Below are 21,977 nucleotides of genomic sequence, written 5' to 3'. Positions count from 1 at the left end.
CAGACTGCACTGAAATGTTATCCAGAGATCAAATTGTCTTTTAGCCTGGAACCAGACCAGAAATCCCTAGGCAGCTTTATTCATGTAGCAAATCTCATACACAGAGGCAATTCAAAGTGCATATACAGTCAATAGGCAAAGAAAAGCATTAACATTAAATACAGGAAGCCAATTACAGCTGACATTAGGTGAGAGGTGAGGCAGCGTACAACCAGGACAGGTCACCAGTCATCACAAGGCTAACGCATAGAAACAACCACTCACACTCATTCTCCTATGGGCAAAGTCTCAAATCAACCTAACCTGCATGTCTTTGGACTGCTAGGAAGAAGCCAGAGTACCTGGAGAAACGAGAACATGCAAACTCCACACAGAAAGGGCCCACACGGCCACAGGGTTTAAACCCAGAGGCAGGCACCACCATGCCGCCAACCACCCAACAGACTACAATTATAAGCACATAGTTAAAATTAGCTCCACTTTTATCAGTTGCAACGTTAAAGTGATGAACACAATAATGCATCAATACTTATAATCCAGTAATGTGAAATGTGTCATTCTACAAGAGTACTTTTACTTTTGATATTTTAAGTATATTTTGATGCTAATCACAGATATTAAAGAAACACTAACTCTTACCGATGTACTTAAAAATGTTTATTAGTTTTAAAATGTCTTTAAAAATCAGTATCAAGAAGCACTTCCCCTTATAAAAACACTTGCTAAAATGCAAAAAAAGTCCCCTCTACATTAACTACAGCAACACAATTACAGTTCTGGCACCACTTACAACAAGAGGAAGGGTATAGTCTTCATCACCATAAACATCAGTGCTTACAAAATAAATGCAAATGTTTTTTTTCCAAAACATACAAGTTAAACATCAAAATGACCATAACAGATTCAAAAGCTGAACATAAATAAGAAACCTTTGTCTAGAATACTCAATATTAAATTCGATTTAACATGAGAGCATATATTACAATAATCTGCTTTTACAGAAGTTAAAAGAAGCTACTGCTATCTGTATAAAACAACTAACAAAAGAGATTGAAAGCACTGTGGCATTAACTTTACACCATACATACTGTATATTCATGGATAGTCTTATTTCTGCATTTTAAAACTTGTGCAAGTCTCTTCTGGGACTCATTTTCTGCCAAAATCCAGTTCTGAAAACTTTTAGATCACAAGCTGAATTCCGAATTTATTCGCCACAACATACTGGACAAATCATCTACTGAAAAAGGAAGTATTGTGTATGATGTGTTGTTATATGCTACAACACTAAGAAAGTATGCTACAAAACATAACTGCGTGGTTAATAGATGATTATTGTGAACACACAAACTTATCTAGTCAGCAAGGTTTCTGTACAAATGACACACAGGTAAGTAAAATAAAAGCACACTGGACAACTGGCCACACCAACACCAAATAAGGTGACTCAGGGATCTAATGCTAACACAGATAAACAGTTCATAAATAAATTTGTGGGTTTTTTTTTGCCTCCATAAAAACATGATGTACCTGGTGGGTTTATAAAAGCATCAACAGTGGTAAACAAAGAAATCTTTAATATTGTCCCGATGCTACGAATGTCACCAAACATAACACAGGAGACTTATATTAGACACCCAAGATCTTAGTGCACGTTGTTGCAGGTTGTATTTAACCATTAGTCTTTGGTATGGACAGTGGATGCGCGACACGTTACATGCTGCTCATCACCAGTTTTAGAGCTGGACCTTCACATTTGATCAGAGTCCTCAAGACAGTCAGTGAAAATATCCCCTCAAAAGAAACAGTGCATTTTTGTGAATAAACAAGTTTTACAGATTGTCAGTGCAGAATGATGAGTGCAACATTAGGAAATGTATTAAGTTCCTTACACTTTCAACTACTCAGTCCATTTTCAGTTTACACGTTACAAATAATGCATTGTTCAAGTGCTAAGCAAAGTGGCGATCATTTAATTTTATTTTTGCTGTGCCATAATTCTTTTATGCAAGATCCATACTTTAAAAGTGCAAAAACCCACAGTGAAAAGGGTTTATTTTAATTCTGAAGATAATTGTTTTTTAAATAAATGTTTCCCTTTTCCCAGTAGTTCTGAACCACCAATGCAGATGTTTCCTTCAAAACTAATCTGTCCTCATTTTTTGTATATAATACACTGCATATTTTTCTTAACGTATCTTTGGATGAAACAGTTATAGTTTTTCTCCATAGCTTCGCCGCAATATTCAAATCGCACGTAATGTTTTAAAAACAAGTGTGACATTCTCTACAACATTTAGTTTCTCTACTGCAACATAATAGCATGTCTTAGTCCTTTTCTACAAGTAGCAGTAATTTGACACAATTAACTACAGTTGTCTACAGTAACAAATCTTCTACATTATTACAATCATGATTATTCACTACTACTTTTTTCAAACTTTTGCAAAATGAGACTTTTAAAAATAAAGAACTGTGAAAAAAGAGGTCCAGTTATTTTACCGACATTCTCTACAAGTTTATGAGCTGGGTGTTGGTGATAAAGAGAATTTGACCTGGTTTGTCAAATCATCATATCATATGATTATGAAAGGCTCAAAGTCTGATAATAAAATGATAAAATTTCAGAGATTGATCGTTTATATCACTTCCTTTTCTGGTGCTGGTAAATTTCCACAGTGTTAATAAATAACCTTTATATGCTCATCAAAGTGAACCATCAAAAAATGAAGTATTATGTTTAGGATAAGAATAGATTTATTATTTTAAATTATTCCACATCCCATTATATGTTGCATGCCAACTCTTTAGATCATTTATCAATGTAACTGATAAAAAGATTATATTAAATGGATTAATTTGGTTTTATGCTTTTGTCAAAAAACAATATTCCTATAAAATGTGTTTGTATACTTTTAAATATCTCGTTAAAACCGTGATCAGCTAAAGAAAATGCACTGAGACCAGACTCACACCTGAAGCTCCAAAAAGATGTTTTCCAGTATATTATATTGCATACAAATGCGATGACATATTATTTAAATAACGCCTGCAGTGGACAAGTTTTAGACACAATAATATAAAGAAATATGGTTGTAAAAGGCTTATTTGTAATAGCTTTGTTTCATTCATTTCCACAGTTCCTTATTCTAAGAAATCCGTGGCTCTGCTTCAATTTGTTTTTAAATCACTGTCTATTCAGACAGGTTAAAATTGGTTTCTTTTATCACCAGTAACCTTTGTTTACGTGTTGGAAATGCACTTAATCAAAAATGTGAGGTGATGTTCTCTGATTAAAGGGAAATGACCAGCATTTTAATCAGAGTGTTTCAGTTCAGCCTGGCACTTAAACTGGACAAACCTCAACGTGTCCAGTGTTGCAATATAAAGTGTAAATGCCTGAAAATAAATAAAGCAAACAGCAACCGCAGATTAACATGATTGATACAATTTTAAAAAGCTGTATTCTCAACCCATCAACCCAACAGTTGGATGATCTTTGCCTTCTAACCACTCGAGTCCAGTTGAATGTGCCGTCTCGCTGGTATTTTGCTGAAACAGCGGATTATTCACCAACCCCTCTGGAGCAGTGTTTTGGTACTGCCCTTGATGCTGGTTGGGGTCAAACAGCAGGTTTGTGTCCAGTGCATTAAGGTCATTGATGCTACTGGAAAGTTCCGATGTCATTCTGATTTCACAAGGGAAGTCTGCGCCAGCCGTTGTCAGCTCTGACACCTGTTCCATGAGCGGACTGTCAGCAGTGAGACTGTTCTCTGCCAGGAGGTCTTTGACAGTGCTGCTGAAATCCAGCTGCTGATGCTGCTGTACTTCTTCTGGCTGCTGCTCTGAGTTAGTTAACAACATAGGCTGGCCCCGCTGATGCTCTCCAGAGGCTGACTGTACTTGGCTGTCATCTGCTGAAAGAATCATTTGTTCATTAATAGCACTTTCTATGAGGTAATTTGGCCTCTGTAACGTGCATGAGCTGGTGGACTCAGGGGTCATCAGGCTGAGGTGGCTGCCAGTGCAGGACAGGCTGGGGTCAGACTCGAAGATGTGGGTGAGATTCATACGTGCTGTGTAGCTGGAGGGTAAATGACTGATGCCCAGACCCCGCACGGTGTCGTCATGGTCTCCGTCCAGCTTGCTCAGGAGGACACTGGCAATGTTTTTGCCGCTGCACTGTTGACCTGGTGTGGGTGCAACCTGGGTTTGCATCATGATGTTGACTGGCACAGAACGGCTCCTCTGAGCCATGCTGCTCCCTCCAAGGTTTGCCTGGCTGTTTGCAAAGATGTTCAACACCTCAGGCGTCACAGGAGAGTTAAAGGGAGACACTACTGGACGAGGGATATTGGGAAGGGCACTGTTTCCTGTGTTTCCACTCAAATTTCTCTGATGCACAGCAGGGCTCACACTGCGACATCGAAAATTAGTAGCAGGTGTAGTGGTAGTTTTATTATCCAGAGGTGCAGGCACAGCAAAACCTTCCTGCCTGGTCATGTTAGCCATGCTAGCTACCTGCTGCTGCACAGGCGAGATGGGAGTCAAACGGCCAAAATTGCTGTCATGGTGTCGTGCATGAGGGACAGCGAAAGCGTGAGGTTTTTGAAAGTGGTCTTCTAGCAAGCCTTGATAGCTGGGGAGGATTCCCATCCCACTGTTCGACTTATTAAAGCTCCCACTACTGCTGTTGTAACTGTTATTCATCCAGTCTAGCCTGGTCTTGTCTGGGTGTGTGGCCATCGGCCTCTGCATGGGCTTGACAGGGCTGCTGGAGACAGTGCTGCCATCATAGAAGCCAGTGATGCTGGAGCTGATAGGTGTGAATGCAAAGGGGTTCCTGCACTCCACTGGACTGGGAGGCACAGTGCTGCTGCAGTTGGAGTGTGGAGTACCAACTGGAGTGTGACGACTGCTTCCCAGTGCGCTGTCCACTGGGGTGGTGGAGGCGATGTGCGAGCAGGGACTCTCTCCAGTGAGGCCTTGGGCTCCCCCCATCATTTCTGATGTGGGTGTGGGAGTGGGTGTTGGTGTTGGAGTTTGGATTGGGTTGCTGTTGTTGTTTGCAGCATGATAGAAAGCAGTCATGGACTGACTGGTGGACATAATGTTGTCCGGCATCACAGCCTGTTGGCCTTGCAGTGTGACAAACTCCTGCATGTTCAGTTTCATCTGCTCCTCCATTTGCACCAGCTCCTCCACAATGCTATCCTGAGTCACATCATCATCAAATGGAAAGTAGTCCATATCCGTCTGCATGGAGAGCTGACTGGGTGATGAGGATTGATTCAAAAACTCTAAGGGTTCGATAGCAGGGTTTGACTGAGTGTAAGTCTGTTGTTGAGTTCCTTCCAAGCTCCTTCTGGCTGAGATTGAACTAACATCACTCACACTTGAATGTTTCTGGAGGCCGGGGTTATTTGGTATCACATGCATGTTAGCCACTGCGTGAGCCTGCTGTTGCTGTATTAATGTGTGACTGACTGAGGTGTCAAATTCCAAACCAGTGGAAGCGTTTTTCCTCTGCATTGCGTTGTGTGTTGTGGCAACAGAGTAAAAACTGCTGGCTCTGGAAGAGGGAGCGCAGAGCGCATGGACTTGACTGGTGTTCATTTTCAACTCCACCTCCCTGGTGGCTGGTGCACTTTCAGGTCTAGCTGTAACCCCTTGCCTTGAAATGTTCCCAACTGTGTTTGTGATGCTATATCCAAGTCCAGCACCGCCCCCACCTGGCTGCTGGGACATAAAAATTCTTTTCAATGGTGAATGGTCTGGGCTGGGACCCGAGCGTTTCCTGAGGCTCTTAGTGGACAAGAAACCTTCCTTTGCTGATGTTACATTGCTGCTTTCCCCAAATGAAGGTGTTCTGCTGGTGTTCAGTAGGGAAACAGCACTGTTATTCTGAGTGGAGGGAGTTAAGTGCAAAGTGCTTGTATTATTAGCACTAGTATTGCTGCTCTCGTCTGCTACCACAGTGTGAGTGCTCGAGGAAGACTTTCCATTGTTTTCAGTGATAGATGTTTCCTCCAGGCACATTGCGCTTTTAGTCTGAGGTATGGGCACACTTGCAGCCCTCTGCATAGCCCCTCTGGGTCTGTTTGCCATTGGTTCTTGAGTCAAACTGCAAGGATTTTGTATTTGGCTGTTTTTATGAAGAGCTTCAACTTCCATTTCAACATCGATGCTGTGAGTGTTAGTAGGCTGGTCTGGCCTGGCCTCCGAGGCCAGAACAGGGACTGCAGAGGTGCTCCTCAGGCTCTGATTGGAGCTGTTGTCTTCTGCTACTGTAGAACTGGTCATGCCTGCAGAGGCTGGCCGCAGAGTGGTGTTTATAAGGGATGTGGTTGTATTGCTGTTGCTGGGCGCAAGCGATATGGCTGTCATCTTGACCAAACTGACTGGGCTGACATGACATGTTGTCATCACAGACTTAATGGAGTTGTTGGTGATGATCATGGTGGAGGGCGAGCGCAAAGTGATAGCAGTCGAGGCCAAAGGTTTGGGCAGGATCTGAGCATAGCGCTGCCGAGTAGTGCGCTCTCCCACTGGGCTGGACATAATATTTTGTGGGGTCCTGGGGCTGTGCATCACCGGCTGAACTGGCTGTGTCACCATTTGGAAGTTAATAGGCAGCACCTTACTCTCCACTGTTCCCCCTGGGGTGGGAGACATCAACTGCCTGCTTCTCTGTACCTGAAGAGAGGGGGGGTCAGTCAGAAGTGGAGCAACTGAAATACAGACAATTGTCTTAAGGTTTCTGACAACATATTATGTCATTTCTACTTGTACATTTTCATTCAGTAATTTTCAAGTTTGCATCCAAAACTGACTATTTCTGAGAAAATTGTTTGCGGTTACACAGTTCTGTTACCATATTAAAATCTGTGTAACTACATACAAGGAGAAAATTGTTTGCTGTTACACAGTTTTGTTACCATATTAAAATCTGTGTAACTAACTTTAATATCAGGCTTATAAAACTGTCACTACAGTCTCCAGCAAAGCAGGCCATGTATTGTTTTTAGGACGGGGTGGGCTATTCAGGAATATAAATGATCAGGGATGTTTTTCTTAAACAGAAACAAGTTAAACTCTTATCTGAAATACTGACAAAGTAACAAATAACACTGACTCTAATGTTTTTGAGTTATTAAAATGAGTGTAACACAACTTCCATTAGTCTGATTATTTGTTTGCAACCTGTCCAGGGTGCACCCTGCCTCTCGCCCAGTTTCAGCTGGGATTGACTCCAGCCCACCTGCCACCCTCTACAGCATAAGTGGTATAGATGATGGATGAATGAATAGATGGGTGGGTGATTACTTTAGATGATGGATGAATAGATGGGTGGGTGATTACTTTACTGAGTACTGATTATGTTTTACAGGCTCTAAGCATTAAGAAAATTATATAATTTACTCAGATGTAAAGGAATTTATGTTTTCTCACCGTGATGGGGCTTGGGACAGCAGCGACCACAATGCCTATGGTTGGCTGAGGCGACGGAGGGGTGGGGCTACCACAAGGCACACTGTCATCTGCCCTCTTAGTTGGTCCCTCTCCAGGTATGGGGAAGTGCAACTTCTGTTCCTGCTGCTTCCTCTGGATCTTTCTCTGGAGCTGCTGCTTTGCATCAACAGAAGGTGATGACATGGCGACATGAGGTTGGAAGGAGTGAACCTCAGTAGTTGGGACAAACGCTGACACCGCCGGTGGCGTCTTAACCTCTGAAGACAGGAAACATTAAGATTTAGATAGTGTATATATCATACAATATGAGAACGTAATATGCACTGGTGGAACGTACCTACAGTAAGTACATTTACTCAAGAACTGTATGTAAACACACTAAGTGCTGAAGATGCCGTCCTGTTCTCCAAAGGCACCAGCTCAGACTACAGGCTGTTCTTCCTGACCTGCACTCCCCTCTGTTTAACTTAAAACTTGTTCTAAACTCCAAATAGACTAAATGTGCACTAGAGCTCGAATCACTGATGCTCCCAATCCTACCCATACTCTAAGGGGAAATGTAACTGACACAGCCCAGCATTAGAAATATTTAGGAGTCTGGTCAGATAGTAGACCGTCTTATAAATGTTGAACATCTTGTTCAGAAACAAAAAATCAAATTGGCTTTCTATAATGAAACAGAGCTTGTTTCTCCTTTGAAAGCAGAAAAACCATTATACAATCCACTACAGTGGTGTGAAAAAGTATTTGCCCCCTTACTGATTTCTTATCTTTTTGCATGTTTGTCACACTAATGTTTCAGATCATCAAACAAATTTAAATATTAGTCAAAGATAACACAAGTAAACACATCATGCAGTTTTTAAATGAAGGTTTTTATTATTAAGGGAAAACAAAATCCAAAACTACAAAGCCCTGTGTGAATAAGTGTTTGCCCCCTAAACCTAATAACTGGTTGGGCCACCCTTAGCAGCAACAACTGCAATCAAGCGTTTTCGATAACTTGCCATGAGTCTGCCACAGCGCTGTGGAGGAATTTTGGCCCACTCATCTTTGCAGAATTGTTGTAAGTCAGCCACATTGGAAGGTTTTCGGGCATGAACTGCCTTTTTAAGGTCATGCCACACCATCTCAATTGGATTCAGGTCAGGACTTTGACTAGGCCACTCCAAAGTCTTCATTTTGTTTTTCTTCAGCCATTCAGAAGTGGACTTGCTGGTGTGCTTTGGATCATTGTCCTGCTGCAGAACCCAAGTTCGCTTCAGCTTGAGGGCACAAACGGATGGCCGGACATTCTCCTCCAGGATATTTTGGTACACAGCAGAATTCATGGTTCCATTTATCACAGCAAGTCTTCCAGGGCCTGAAGCAGCAAAACAGCCCCAGACCATCACACTACCACCACCATATTTTACTGTTGGTATGATGTTCTTGTTCTGAAATGCGGTGTTACTTTTACACCACACATAATGGGACACACACCTTCCAAAAAGTTCAACTTTTGTCTCGTCTAGTTACTACTACCCTTAAAACCACTGGATGCTGTTGGCCACTGCGTCATCCGATTCATTACACACTGACAGCTGTGAGTTATACGAGAAGGTCGGTTGCCATCGCTGGCACGTAGAAGGTATCACCATACTTGTGTTTTCATCTGTAAGGCCCGGCTATCCAAACTGGTGGGTTATTTAACATACTTAGTTGAGTTCAGATTTCATGACCATGGCACTAGGTCACAGGAGAGACTGGCCTTAAAAGTGCCTCACACAAACTGGGAACAGGGGGAGACTGGTTTCCAGTACTATGAACAATACTACTGGAATGAGCTGCAACACAAAGTAAGTAATTCCTCTGAGAGATTTTGAGCTTTTACTTGCCAACGTTTTAACCTGCGGCCATTTTAAGTAATGTTGCTGTGTGTGTGTGAGATGCTTTACATTTCAGAAACAAAACAAAGCCTACAGATTTGTGCAGCATCTTGGTCCCTTGGTCGGAAACCACTAAACTAGGCTACTTAACAAACTAACAGTACATAAAGTAGTTAAAACCTGCTCCACCTCAACCAGCTGCAACAGTACAATGATAATTTAGCACTGATGCATCAGTATCAACAGTCTAATAATGTCATATCAAATTATACATCACTCACATGGGCCACTTTACTTTAAGATGTGATACTCTAAATAAGTACATTTTGCTGATTACTGTACTTTTACTGAAGTAGGCTTTTAGATGCAGGACTTTAACTTGTAACAGAGCATTTTTACATTGTTGCATTGGTCACATCTTTAATCACAGAGCCTCAATAGGGCACAGATGCAGCCAGTAAGTGCAGTAATGGGCCACTGCCACCAGATGTCTCTGTTGACTTCTTTTTCTCAAGCGAAAACCTCACCTGTTGCTGTGCCAGTCATTATGGTGAGAGCTGCCAAAGACTTGTTGCTGATGCAGTGGCTGTCAATTAGGAAGCGAGCCAAATCTTCAACAGCATCAAACTGGCGTTTCAGCACCTTTTGGGCCCATTCACACACCAGATCGCAGGCTGCAAATCGCACCTCCTCCTTTATACTGCTTAGCTGGCCAGGTGAGTCTAGAACATCGCACTGGAGCTGCACACAGTAGATATGAGGTTATATGGCACACTTCGTGCCAAGGCAGTGAGAAATGAATCAGATAAGTCTGCAATATATAATAAAGGAAGATGTAAATGTTCTTACTCCATCCCCTGGTTTATGAAGATCCAGAGTAGGTAATGATGGCATGTGAACAAAGGGCCTTTTCCTTAGTCCACTGTAGCAATATGTAAACTGGTGTTAAGGCCACAAACGTGAGTCCAGAAAATTTACATTTTCTGGCAACATATGGAATAATATGACTGGTATGTAGTCTGTGTAAAAGTTACATTTTCCATGTGAAGAAATCAATAATAGAAAACTGGACATTCAATTCTCCAAAAGTCCAAAATCAATGTATAACTAAGATTCTGAAAATGGTTTTCTATCTTGGGTTTATTTGAAAGTTCAAACTATTTCCTTTTAGTAGAAATGAACATATTGATCTGATTTGCATTACACAGACCGTGCACCAAATATATAACACAGAAGACAAAAATATCCACATTCAGATGTGGCAGGGCATAAACATTTCACAGTCCTGAGTCCAACAGAGTGAACAGACAGTGAAAGCCAGTGACTTAATGTAAGATCAGAATGAGATATTAGAATTTACTTCTATAGTAAGTCTCAATTTATTTTAACAGCATAAAGATAAATTCTTTATTTCATGGCATTCAGTGAGGACAGAAATGCAACTATATAATTTCTCACAATGCTGTGATTGCTTTTTTTCTATTTATTTTTTTTTACACGTCTTTAATTTGTGGTTATACTGAGAATAATGTATAAACAAAGATGAATCCCTGATTCCTTGGATGATAGACATTTGCTAATTTGTTCAAAGAAAAGGTGCACATCATAACCCATAAAATTAATGACCTACAACCTCAAATTACATAACCGTATGTTATTAACCTGAATGATCGAAGGTCGTGAATACAAACAAAAACGTCAGCAAAAAAAAAGTCTGAATGCATCATGTAGGTCAAGATCACAGTGGGGGGTTCTATATTATGCTTCGGCTTCTGAGGCAGAAGAGACTTTATTTCATTTCACATCTATATTTAGAGAGCTTATGAACTGCAACAGCAGATGGTGTGTGACCAGTGACAGACCGTTACAATCCATTCCAGTGAAGGATATTTTGATTTTCCTCTCATGCCAAGTCGACGCGCCTTCATGTTGGGGAAGACGTTTTTCATCATTTTTCCAAAGTCTGCAGCGCTCAGTGGATGGTAATTAAGATTGTCACAGAAGCTCCTGAGACACATAACAGACAGAATAAATGTAAATGAAACTATAAAAGCAAACAAAATGAAATAAATAAAGATAACTAGATCAAACCACAGTGTTTGACTTGAATTATCAATCAGTGTCAATATAACATTATTTTCTCAGCCAATAATGTAAATGTTTTTTCTATTCTAAAACTCATTTTTAAGTTTTTGTTCACAATGTGAACAATTAAAACTGCTATAATAAATATCCTAATTAACAATGGATAAAGTTACCTGTATAATGTTAGTTTCAGCCGTAGCGATGAACCAACTACAATATGTCGCCTGACTCTGCAGTTTGCCACACCGTAGCATTTTAACATCTCTCAGGTCATTGTTTTGGTTTTACGGCCCTCAACTTTATTGTTTTGGTTCATCCTCACCACTCTTGTGGTATTTAAAGAAACAAAAACCAAAAAACAAGAGTGTACCAACCAACTTTACACCATCTGCTCTGCACCAAATAGGAGACAGTCACACTTGGCAACTATGTGAACACTTAGCAGCTAATGAGAGTTGGTGGAGACCAAAACAGGGTGCTAAATGCAAGTGAATCTGACTTAAACTAATCAGGTGATGTGAAACACAACTTCAGATGAAGGCTGTTAACTGCTGGATGTGTACGATACGCTGCTGTTTAATATGTCAATGTTGTAGCTTTGTGCTCTGCCTCCACGTGGCCAATAATCGGTTAGTGTTAGTTTAGAGTCATAATATGTGAAATTAACATTGTAGAATTGCAACAGTTGTGCTGTAATAGTTTGACAAAACTGTAAAATGAGGCTCATGCAAAATAAACTCCAAGTGAAATCCATATCTGATATTCTTCTATTGTGGCATTATCCAAATTCCCATTTAACATAAAGTGACCCTAATAGATAGAACATGCACCATACAGATACATGTATGTACCATAAATTGTAGTTTATTCATTGGAAAGTTAACTACAGTCCTGACAAAATCTGTGTTGGTGAAATCATTATTGTGTTGGACAACTGATTAAAGTGAGAGCAAATGCTCCACTGAGCATTTGATACACATACTTGCCATTTAATTACCGGGTAGTTTACTTCCTCAACATACTGCTGGCTGAATAATGCCAAGGTGGTGAAATATATATTTCTCTGTGTGTGTATATATAGGAGAAAAATGATGCCCTTAGGAAAAGCTCAGTAGCCATTGTAATACAGTCTAAAAAAGATTTTGACAAATGCGTTTGTTCCATTGTACACAATAAAATGTTTTATTGTTTTGAAGTGAAACACATTATGTCTCTTTAAAGCCTTTTCACCTGTCTATCCCAAAGGCGCCAATATTTCTGGAGGGCACTGTATTTCTGTTCTGGTGGAGTTAAAAAGACACTTACATAACACTGCCAGAGCATTTCAATGACTGTCTCAGACTTTCCATTCTAATATTACCACCACATGCTGCTCTTTGATTCTCATGCCTGCAGCATCTATTTATAATGTCAGCTTTAACCAACAGTAGTTTAGAGGAGAAAGAAACTCAAACATCAGTAGCCATGAAGTACAACATCACTGATAAGAATCTAATAAGCAGTAAAAAGCTCTACATAAATAAGGGTAAAACAATCTGATTCTTTGTACTTTATAGTTTTATGAAAAACTATTTGTGGAATAATAAAGTTACAGCTTGAAAATGGTTTGTTATGGTAGAAACTAATACATTTATTCTCATTAAACAAAAAAAATCCTGGTGTTTTTACTTACTTGTATTCATCATAAACCTCTTGTTTGGGAAGAGAGGTCTCTGGATATTCTTCTAAGTGACTGCGGATCCAGCTGAAAGCATGCATCTGCTGTGTGCGGCTTGATGACAGGGCGCTCTGGTCACTGAGAAAAGAGGTTGATCGTTCATTAGCAATTTTGCCATTTTATGATTCACAAAATAACTTTGTTGTTTCAAATGTTTTTACTTTGAAACACAGATGGAGTAAAACATCAGTGCCTTAAGGCTATCCAGTTACAATGATTCCTTCCATAGCAAAACCAAATATGCAACCAGTGCACAGGTAACTGAAATGTACAATGCCCTGTGTGCAGGCAGCCTAGAAAAAAGGTGCTGTACAATGCCCTGTGTGCAGGCAGCCTAACTGTCACACACTGTCATATGAGAGATCACTGGTCTCTAGATCTTTTCAAATTCCCTTCATCTGTTGTTTAGGATAATCTGGCTTTTCTCCACATGTAGGGTATCAGTCAGTGTTGTTATCCACAGCTCAAGCAATGGTCCCACTTTCTTTTTACAAAACATGATAGTAAGTTTCTTTGCACTGAAGAGGCTGTGTATCAGGAGATGCCGCTGTGCATTCTGCAGCATCTTTGAGGTGTCTGACATCCCCGGTATAACAAAAAGCAGATCTGGCTTTAGTTAGATTTTTAAAATTCATGAAAAAGGTGGATATCACCAGCCAGAACTCTTGTATTCAGGGACATAAAGCATAGCTGTGAAATAAATCTGCTTCTCCCTGGTCACACATCTCACTGATTTGGGACATGTCTGGACAGATTTTATTCAGTTTAATCTTTGAGTAATGCAACCTGTAAAATTTTAAATTGTATTAAACAGGGCCTGGTGTTAATAGAGCACATATCTGGACTGTCATCCCTGATGTAATCTGGTATCTCATGCCTATTTCTATTTCCCAGTGTTTCTTTATACAGTTTACTTGTATGATGTCTTGCAATACCTCATACGGTATCTAAGAGAGATTACATGTCTTTCTCAACGGTATTGGTCCAGTTTATCGGGTGTTGTCTTCTGAAAAGTAGTAATATAAGGTAAACCTAAAGAAGTCTTTCTTTAACAAGCCATATTTCTCCTGAAGCTGATGAAACATCACAAAACCCTAACCCTACCATTAATATACACTGTAAATCCCCAATGTTACATAGTCCTATTCCTTCCACTGATGGAAGGAATGGGAGACATCCATATAATAAACCTTTTAAAGACAATAGCAAATATATAGGTGTCCAGTTTAATGATTACTCATTAATGTGGTTTCCTGTTTCACAAACATTTCATCTCCTGCCTGTAATACTGTCAGAATGCAGGTGTATTCTTACCTTTTATCAGTGCTACTGCTGGGACCAGAGGGCAGCTTAAGGTAGAGGTAGAGTTTTTCAATGTCGGAGAACTTCTCAACATCTTGCTGTAGAAATGAAAAGGTGGTTTGAATATTTTGCCCTCCTGTCCATCAGCACAAAGTAATGTCAAGCCATGGCATTAAAAGCAGAAGTAGGCAGCAGAGTGTCATGGAGGGGGATAGGAGAGCAGAGGGACCATGTTCTACCCTATTTTCACTTGATTTATCAGGCAATGTGTAAGATCTTAGTTAATGCACCTTTAAAAAAATGAGTTTAATTGGAGAGACAGTGCATACAGCTGAGACACACAAGCACATACTGTACAGTCCACACAGAGACAGATAGTTTCTGCAGGGCAGCCTGTAGAGTGAACTTGAGTCCTTACCCTTCTTAACTTGAATGTTAACCCTCCTCTCAGAACAGCTCACTGCACAGTGAGTGTGCAGACACACATCCACATGCTGCCAATGCATGCTTTCACTCAGACATATTCCCTCCTTTCATCTGGCCTCTAAGAATAAATCTTAATCTGTCCAGCTTTGCTGAAAAAGTACCCATGTCTGCCATAAGGAGTCTGGGTCAATACACAAAATTCTCATAAATAAGTACTGTCATTTTTACACTGGGCAATCACTGTGGGCAGTTTCTTTTATGTGCAGGCTTCATTTCAAACACAATTGTGTGAAAACTCGTGTACCACTCAGAGGACACCCTTGGCCTTTTCAGTGACTCACTTCTGATCTGCTGACTTGTACTCTCACTGTTCTGTGCCATCACATCTGCACAGTGAACTCCACCCCCCCCCCAAGCCACTTTAGCTTGAAACAAATGTTACCAGTGTGAAGACTGAAATGCAACTCTTCTGCAGACAGCTACACTTAACAGTGCTTTAACTAAGATTGTACACACTGCCTCATAAATCCAGTAAAAATCAGACACCCCCTCCATGACACTCTGCTGCCTACAGCCCTTCTGTTGTTATTCAGATTTCTCTATCCTGTGCAGTCAAAGTACGTTCTGTAAATTAGCCCCGCCTGCCACCTAAGGAAGGTTATAAGAAGCAATTTTTGGATTGCGAGTAGTTCTTTCAAACAGCTGGCCATGGAGGAGCTCTCTGTAGCTAAAAGTCTGAAACAGAAGCTGCTGTTTGAGATCAGGAGTGGTGGATACTGTGTAGGGTTCATCGTAATTTCAGCAAAGAAATAACAATAATTCCTTCAGTATTCAACATGTAGCTCTGCAGCTCCCAGCTCCTAACAGTGGCAGACTGTCACACTCCAGAGAGCTTGTCTTCAAAAAACAAAATACTCAAAACAAAGTACTGTTGTATTGTCACTGAACAGGCGAGGTTAAACTGCCAGCAAGTACAAACCTAAACAGGAATACAGTAAAGTATGACATGGGCTGGCTCTGACTAGGATTCAACTTCTTCTCTGTACAGCAGGTTATGAAATCTATAACAGATCCAGTAGCTCTAGTGTCCTACAATAGGTACACAACAAGAAATATCAAAACGTACCAGACAGAGCAAAACGCAACTGACTGAGCCCAGCAGAGCAGCAACGATTAGTCAGTTGAAAGAAGATTATTACATTTTGATTATCAATTACTAGTCTCAGTCATTTTTTCAATTTTCCAGTTTCTGAAATGTGAGGATTTGTTACTTGTTTCTGTCACACATGACAATAAAAGACATATATTTTGGTTTTGAACTGCTGGTTGGATAAAACTGTAAAGACCTCTGATGGATGTTTGCTACTAAATGATTAATCCATTAATAAAGAAAATAACTGGCAGATTAATCAAAAAGTCCAGTTTTCGTTCCCAGTGCTTGATAACTTCATGAGGTTTCTTCAGGCCAAAATGAAATGTGCTCCAAAGGGGATTAACAGGTATACTTTATAGCATACTTTAAATTTCCATACTAATTAGTGGTAAACACCAGAGAATAGCAGTACTACCTTATAATATCATGGGCTCAACACTATAATTCATTCAAAATTAAACTGCAGTGTTTCCCTCTAACCTTTAGGGAGTGCAATGTACTGAATCATACTCCGTTCACGGTCTAGTGAAAGCATACTTGACCTTTTTATGACACTGCTGTCACAGGTTAATCTGTGTGCTGACATCCAGCATAAAAACAATGTTTTACCCTCAGGGATAGTTTTACAAATAATAAACCTTCCTGTTGTAAAAAAGTAATAATACAAGGAGCAACAACTGACCTTATGGGGCCCTGACAAGTCATCACATATGCTGAGCACAGATCTAAAAAGCTGCTGAACAGATTTTCCTCTCACTTTTTGAAAAGATAACAGAAAAAAATTTAACCCGTCAGGAAACAATATTTGAACAGATGACAGTAAAATGAAAAGGATTCATTAAAATTACTCACCAGAATGTTTTCCACCTTTGATTGAACAGATTTGCTGCAAAATAGAGACATAGTATAAATTAGTATGAAGCTGGTGTAACATGAGCACTTGTGTCTAAAGTGTATTTATTTATAAAGCGGAGGAATGTTTGGTATGAGACCACCGGCATCTCTCAGGTCATGTATCAGCAGGCACACATGTTGTCATGTGTAAAAAGACAGAGAAGGGCTCTGTGGTAACACACATTCAGACAAAAGACTTTTTATCAACCAGAACACAGTTGTTCACTCAGGAAATCAACTATACATCTCTTTCATCCCACCTGGATATCAGCTGCAGGGAAGGACTCAATCAAATTAGACTTTCACGCTTTCAGCCTTTGCGTTAAAATCATATTGTGAGAAAAGTAAACAATGGCACAGACTAATCCTTTATCAATGTTTCCGGATGTTTTATTGTGATTCCTGATTCCATCCTTACACTTATGTCTGCTGTATACTCTACAATAAAAGGAGGCCAGTACATACTGTACACATGCAAAGCTAAGGCAAGAGATGCACAGCCAATGAACATATCCCAATCAGTTTTTTATCAGCAAGAAGGAATAAAATTGACAAAACACGAGGTCCTGTGGAGAGCACTTCTTTAGGCAGGAACAAGCATTACATAACTCTTTAGAGTTAGAGTAGATTCAGAGTGCAATGCTGCAAAGAGTCAAACCAGGGCTAATTTCCTAACCTGCCAACAGGTCAGGTTGTTGCTGCGAGACAGAAGGCACGTCACATTTAAAGGCTCTTACTCTGTGACAGCGGGCAGGTCGGAGACAGGAGACGGCTCTAAGCCATGACAAGAACAGTTCACTTTAATTCACTGTTACTAGGAGGCCAAAGATTTCCCAGTGCTGAAAGGCCATCCTTAAGCTGTTTGTAAGGCAGATTTAGTCGGTACACTGAATGACACCTGAGGTCATTTTTTCAGAGACTTTGATTAGAAAAATAAAGAAAGAATTGATACGAGAGATCATTTGAATCGCACTGTGTATAATATGCACAAGTACAGTAATTCAGTCTCTGATTTAAAAGCTTAAATGAAATCCAGCAGGAGATGCATCCTTCATAGTAGCCCTCGACTACAGGGTTCATATGAAGACATGATGACGGCGTAGCTGCAAATGAACCCAACTAAGATGACTCAGCAGCAGGTCGCTGAGGTGAACGTCAATATTTATGCTCTAATCCTTGTAAATGTTAAAGATTTAGGGAGGAGGCCAAATGTTCTATTTCCCAATGTGTTACATATGTACTGTGTTTCTGGTAGTTCAGCTTTTTGACCTTTCATGTCTCACTGATATTTAAATGGCAGTACACGAGTTCATACACATTCAGAATGAAAACAATACTTGTGTCAGAACGTGGCACAAATCACAGCAGCCACAATGTTCACTAGCAACTGTTAAAGAAATTAGGTTGTTTTAACATATGACCTAACTTAACCCTTGCACTTTTCATTCCCATTTAATTCAACAGTGCCAATAGATGTATGAGAATACAAACAATTCCTGTATTAAGGAGTCAGAGCTTAATGTATAGAATATAGCTTAATATTTTTCACATTGACAGAAGGCTTTGATTCAGAGTTTTTATTTTCCATGTGGAGAGCCATAAGTGCTAGTCCTCCTTATCTGACACTAGTAATTTCATACGTTATTTCACTTAATGCGATTCTGTCTGGTTTACTTTTTATCAGGTGGTCCTAAAACTGTTAGCTGATAAACAGAAAATCAAAGAATGACAAATGATTAATGTTTTTATCCTGTAAAAATAGCAAACGATTACAGCTCCTGAGAATTTGTTGCCTTTCACTGTTTCATATAATTAACTACATACTTCTGTTTGTTTTTCTGTTAATCAAAGAAATCAGTTAATGAATCAGCTAAACAACAATGTAAATAATTAATTGCAGCCTTAAACCAGGAAAATTTATCAGAGTTCACTGAGCTGAAAATGGCTTAGTGTTATCATGACAACTCATGTGCAGCTTTCAACAACACATCTTAATGTTATGTCATCGTTTTGTTGCAAAAGTAATCAAAAGTCTAACATATTACAATATAAGATTTATATCATTGGTGCATTAAAATGTCACCAGTTGGAGCTAATTTCAGCTATCACACAGTATGTACTGCTGAGTACTTGTACTATACCTCACCATAAAATATTTACTACTTCTTACTCCACTACATTTATTTAAAAGCCCCAGCCTTCAAAGATGCTACTGATACAAAACATATGATCAGTTTATCAATCTGCAGAATAGTTGGTGACTGTAGCTGTCAAATAAATGCATATGTGTAAAAAGTAGCAAATATTTTCTAGTGAGGTGTCGTGGAGTAGCAGAGATAAGAACAAGTACCTCACCACTGTACTGTACCCTAGTAAATCAAACATCGTCAGTTCAAGTAGAAAACCTTTCCTAAAATATAGGTCACACATATTTCCATGCAGTTCAGTTTTAATTGGGCTGCTAGATCCAAACAGTCCACTCCTGAAGTGGAACAGCAGATGAGAAAACTGTACTGTATGTAAGTCACAGCCGCTCCCAGTACTGTACTTAAGAACTACTTTGAGGTACTTTACTTGAGTACCTGCATTTAATGCTACTAATACTTTTGCTTTACTGCACTTCAGAAGGAAATATTGCACTTTTTTTACTTAATTACATCTATCTGACAGCTACAGGTACTTTACTGGGTAATATTTTACATCCAAAAGATAGAATTGGGTTATATAACTTAAAGGATGAGAAACTGTTACTGATTTCACTGTTTGACAGTATATGATAAGAGTTCCAATCAGCGCCATCTTGACCAGCTAAAACATTAAAATGCTGCTTATGTGCTATTGTATCAGGACCAATAATAGAGCTTTAGATATAATATACAGCACAATCATATTGGACAGGGGCCATTCTGCCATGCATAAGGAGTACTTTTATTTTAGATACTTCAAGAACATTTAGTTCATGATACTTGTAATCATTTACATAGTTAAACATTCTGAACGAAGGACATGTAATGGAGTAGAGTTACACTCTGGCATTACTATAGTACCTTTTACTCAAGTAAACAACTGGCAAAGTATATTTATTCAAGTGCTGTACATCTACTTTACTTGAGTATTTCAAATTTATGCCACTTTATACTTCTATTACCCTTTATTTCTTAAGGAAACACTGTACTGTTTACTAATCTGCATTTATCTGACAACTACGGTTACTTTGCAGAGCAATACTGTACATACTGTAGAAAACATTTGACCAGTTCATACAATATGATGCGTTTTTAGAGAAACCTACCCAGAAGTATATGGGTAAAATTGGCTCCACCACAGGCAACAATATTCTACTTGCACATTAATCCATCAGCATCCAGTAAAACTATTTAGAATTGTCTGCTCAACTAATACTTTTTACTTTTTATGCTGCAAATTTTAAACACATCTTGTAGATGATTGTTATGACTTCACCTAAGCGGTATTTTCCATGCAGGACTTTTACTTAATAGAGATAGATTTATTCATTTATTTATTTAATAAAAGAGGTGATCTTCTTCCACCACTGTTACTTATTGATGGTGAGACTACCCCATAAGATAAACTTAGGGCCAAAGTGGCTGTAAATTTGTTGATGATTTTCCCTTAAAGCATCAAACCATGCTGAGTAGCGTGTGAGCTCCTCCTCACCAGATGGAGTTCTTGATCCTGAGCTGAAGAGCACTAGCCTCTGCGCCCTGCAGCCCGGGGAGCAGGCCGAGCAGTCTGCCCCCACCGCGGTCCGTCTGCTGCTGCTGCTGGGGGTCCTCCTCGGCCATCACGGTGGGCCTCGAAACGGGACTGGACCGGACTGGACTGGACTCGAGGGGTGTAGGGTGTAGTCCCCGGCTGGGTTAAACAACATGGACCGGCGGACGTCGCGATGCTAACGGGACAGCAGCAGCGCGCCGTGTTGTTGTTGTTGCCACCCTACCCTCCTCCTCTGACATCGCTCCGGTCCAAACACTCGGTGAATTAAAGAGCAGGTGCAACAAAATTTACACGCCCCTGACAAACGCGAGGGTGTGCAATGATGTGAATAAAGGCGGGTGTAAACAGTAAACGGGCAGCTGAAAAACAAGTACCTAGTCCCTCCGGAGTGCACTGCCCCTCACATTATGAGATTTCCCTGCATGTGCACAGTGAGTAGAAGCTGCGGTGCACACGCATGCGCACTACCACCCTCAGTATTAAAAACAACATGTAAACAGAAGACATCACTGAGCATGCTGCCATGGTAGTGAATTTATATCTGGGTATTATTATTGGTACGTAAGCTAGCTTGGGTAAGGAGCCGGAAACAGAAGTCGCCTTTTTCTGCGATCTCCCGAGGCCGGGGAGCCGCTCTTTTATTAGCATACACACATACTGACATCTACGCACAGAACCCCACCAAAACCCCACAGTAAACACATCCCACCCAGAGGGACACCGCCAGGTGCTCATTTCTATGTGGTGTGCAGCGCAAGGTCGCGCGTGCCGTCCCCGCGCGCTCTGCTAAAGTTAAAAAAAAAAAAGTTCAATTTGGGTGCAGCTCTCTGACGACACCTCGACGCGTCCAATTGCAGAGAACCTGACAGACCACAAATAAAATGGAGGAGGAGCTGATTGTGGCGGACCCACGCCCTCCTCTACGGATGCAACACATAGAAATGAATGGGTTCGATATCGGAGCACAGCGCCCACCGCGTCCTATCTGAAATCGGATTAAGGCATCGTGGAGGACCCCGCCAAGTCTCATTTCGCCCCCATTGCTACATTATATTATATGTATACAGCCAGTAAATCATAAATACACGTTATCTAAGCAGAAAAATAATAACCACTGGTAAATAGTAACTATGTACATTTACTCGAGTAGCCTACTGTACAATGTTAAGAGCTCGTAGGCTACTTTATTTGAGAATGTGCTGTATAAATCACTGGTGGAGAACTGAATATATAAAGTAACTAATAGCCTATAGATGTTAAATAATTATAGTGGCGTAGAAAGTTACCTACAGTTCTCCCTCTGAAATGTGATGTGGAGAAG

The 21,977-nt window shown here is 40.2% G+C and overlaps 1 protein-coding gene across 1 annotated transcript; it reads right to left on the bottom strand.

Annotated features, from left to right (window-relative positions):
* Positions 1-597: 597 nt before the first annotated feature.
* LOC109965208 (DNA-binding protein RFX7) lies at positions 598-21,423 on the bottom strand. Its single transcript, XM_020609058.1, has 9 exons — positions 20,597-21,423; positions 16,877-16,910; positions 14,458-14,543; positions 13,099-13,221; positions 11,232-11,348; positions 10,191-10,275; positions 9,869-10,082; positions 7,453-7,730; positions 598-6,696 (listed from the first exon to the last, which is right to left on the bottom strand). Exons 1-9 carry the CDS (start codon positions 20,722-20,724, stop codon positions 3,469-3,471), a joined length of 4,293 nt encoding a protein of 1,430 aa, XP_020464714.1. The 5' UTR covers positions 20,725-21,423; the 3' UTR covers positions 598-3,468.
* Between the last annotated feature and the right edge of the window lie 554 nt (positions 21,424-21,977).

Source organism: Monopterus albus, unplaced genomic scaffold (genome assembly GCF_001952655.1).
Source record: "Monopterus albus unplaced genomic scaffold, M_albus_1.0 scaffold4.1, whole genome shotgun sequence".
NCBI lineage: Eukaryota > Metazoa > Chordata > Actinopteri > Synbranchiformes > Synbranchidae > Monopterus > Monopterus albus.
This window is presented reverse-complemented; position numbering and strand designations above follow the sequence as displayed.

Excerpts from the sequence above, each read along its gene's own strand:
- LOC109965208 (XM_020609058.1), bottom strand. The coding sequence starts at position 20,724 with ATGGCCGAGGAGGACCCCCAGCAGCAGCAGCAGACGGACCGCGGTGGG. Across the intron at positions 10,276-11,231 it reads GGCATGAGAGGAAAATCAAA|ATATTGCTACAGTGGACTAA; the intron begins ATATCCTTCACT and ends ACACCAGTTTAC. Across the intron at positions 6,697-7,452 it reads CTGTCCCAAGCCCCATCACG|GTACAGAGAAGCAGGCAGTT; the intron begins GTGAGAAAACAT and ends CCCTCTCTTCAG.